This window comes from Corticium candelabrum, chromosome 2 (assembly GCF_963422355.1).
Source record: "Corticium candelabrum chromosome 2, ooCorCand1.1, whole genome shotgun sequence".
NCBI classification, from domain to species: domain Eukaryota; kingdom Metazoa; phylum Porifera; class Homoscleromorpha; order Homosclerophorida; family Plakinidae; genus Corticium; species Corticium candelabrum.
In genome coordinates this window covers 9,757,936-9,760,435 of record NC_085086.1, presented here as the reverse complement: position 1 = coordinate 9,760,435, position 2,500 = coordinate 9,757,936, and the positions used below count along the sequence as shown (strand labels likewise).

Here is a 2,500-nt window from a genome sequence, read left to right as displayed (position 1 = left end):
CTTCAGTAAAAATGATTCTACTTACGTAGAATTCAGTGGTCTATTTTCTCTAAAGTAGAATTCATTTCCACTTAAGTGGAATTCAATTCAACTGAAGTGGAAATAACAAATTTCACTTAAGTAGAAATGGATTTTTACTTCAGTAGAAGTGCTGATTTCTACTTTAGTAGAAATAAATTCCGCTTAAGTGGAAATGAATTCCACTTAAGTAGAATTGAATTTTACTTAAGTAGAATTATTTCTACTTAAGTAGAAATAGCGAATTACGGCACAAATGGCGCGCCATAGCCAACCGGCCTAGCGTCGAGGCTTTCCGACTTGTAACATTTGGCTTGTTCCATCATTTGGAAACAACTACATTTGTAACATGCATTTAGAAACAACACCTAGCTAATCTAGCTGCATTTGTAACGTTCCCACATCTAATTTTGTTTTGGCTCTTGTACCTATGCGACGCCTAAAACCGGCCATAGTTACGACCTCAAAAGCTGCACAAACAATCACCTGCACAAAGAACCGACCAGCGAAGGTTGTAAAAATAGAAGCGAGGTCCTACGGGACGTTGCGTAGCTACCCGTTGTACACGGTAGCAGCCACTCACGTGACTTACTTCAAGCTCGACCTGTGACCATTTTAATAATGCTTCTTATTTATTACCCACATTATACCATTCTGTCATACGATTTTGTCATAGCGCGACTAATTTACCTACAAGGTGCATACCGGCCGAGGGTTTGCACTTCAAGTGCTTCTTCATTAGTCCGGAAATTGTTACCGTGTGATAAATACTTACATACGTATAATACTATATGTTTAATATATAAATTTACGTACTCAAGGTGTGATAGTCTGCTTTGAAAATAATCAACTGATGCTCTAAAGGTATTGAGCAGCGCAGGCTGCATCTTGGCCCAGACGCTTTACAAGGAAAGTGGACTGTTGTAGCTCGATATGGCTATAAAGTATGGGCAATAATTTGTATTTTATAAGAATCTGTGGTCGTCATGCGTCATGCGCGTGTCTGGCGAGCATTTGTCGTTGTAACTTGTATGCATGCGTTGTGTGTGTGTGTGTGTGTGTGTGTGTGTTTGTTTGTTTGCGTGTGTGTGTATGTATGTGTGTGTGTGTGTGTGTGTGTGTGTGTGTGTGTGTGTGTGTGTGTGTGTGTGTGTGTGTGTGTGTGTGTGTGTGTGTGTGTGTGTCTGTGTGTGTGTCTGTGTCTGTGTGTGTGTTTGTGTGTGTGTGTGTGTGTGTGTGTGTGTGTGTGTGTGTCTGTGTGTGTGTGTGTGTGTGTTTGTGTGTGTGTGTGTGTGTGTGTGTGTGTGTGTGTGTGTGTGTGCATGTGTGTGTCTGTGTCTGTGTGTGTTTGTGTGTGTTTGCGTTTTGCCACTCTATTATGATGATTGGATCTTTAGGCTGAGTTGAAATCAGAGTATCGATTTGAAGTGAAGGATTATGGTCAGATACTAGAAATGAATATCTAGTATCTAGAAGGATTATGGTCAGATACTAGAAATTAATAGAAATAACTTTTGTTATTATTTAGTGTTACCGTCATTCGATGTCAAGATCATTCCTCCCGAATATGTCAGAGACAAACGTTTGCAAGATACTATCTCTTTTCGTGTGACAGCAAGGTTCCTAATGTTTTGTTATTATCTCATTGTGTCGAATTTATTTACATTGTTATCTTCCCCATTTATTCCGGCTTTCTCTCCCCATAGCTCATGTTTATTGCTGGTGTTTGCTCTCCTTGTTGTTCTATGTTTATGTGTCAGCTTGATACGTTTGTCAATCCATTTAATGTATTTTGCAGTGTAAAGAATCATTCTGATTTGTTAACTTCTTTGCAGGTACACATATGGTAAAGCTGTTACAGGAAAGCTCAACGTCACAGTTGGAGTTCTCATTAGAGGAAACAAAACAGTAGACGTCTTTAATTCACTTTCTTTGTATATATTAAAATCGGTGAGTATTCTCAGTTTTGTCCTACGTAGTATGCAATGTTGTTCTTGACTTTGCACGTGCAAGAGGAAAGTAGGTTGATTTGTACAGAAACGGTTTGGATATGAATTGTGTTGAGTAGCAGATACAATAATTTAGTTTTTGTACAACTGTGGATGGAGAGAAAGGGTTTCCAATCATAGACAGACACTCTTCGTCTACTCTTTCTGGACTACTTGGAAAGCTTATTGTTATTTGTACCTTCTGCATGTGATGGTCATGTACTTCAGCGAGGAAAATAACGGTATGACGTAGGACAATGGCCCACCAAATGTTATATTTTTCGACCAAATACTGTACCAGTGTTGGGACATGTTTGGATTAAACATCCGTCGGTACACATATATAATAGTGTAACCTTGTCTCTTAGCATATAATGGCCTTTCCAATGGTGTAACTGTTAATTTTATGAACTTGGGTGCCTCCTGGCATGCTTTATTCAGAGAAAAACTCAGCTGCATTAAAACCATTTCTCCTTTGGAAGTTGGATATCAAA

General features: G+C 39.0%; 1 protein-coding gene across 2 annotated transcripts in view; it reads left to right on the top strand.

Annotated features, from left to right (window-relative positions):
• Positions 1–2,500, top strand: part of LOC134198199 (ophiophagus venom factor-like) — a 10,689-nt gene that overhangs the window by 2,494 nt on the left and 5,695 nt on the right. For both annotated transcript variants that reach the window (XM_062667543.1, XM_062667544.1), the window contains exons 3-6: positions 883–962; positions 1,416–1,458; positions 1,547–1,637; positions 1,854–1,968. In XM_062667543.1, the coding sequence (XP_062523527.1) occupies positions 883–962; positions 1,416–1,458; positions 1,547–1,637; positions 1,854–1,968 (329 nt within the window). The remainder of the gene's footprint in view (positions 1–882; positions 963–1,415; positions 1,459–1,546; positions 1,638–1,853; positions 1,969–2,500) is intronic.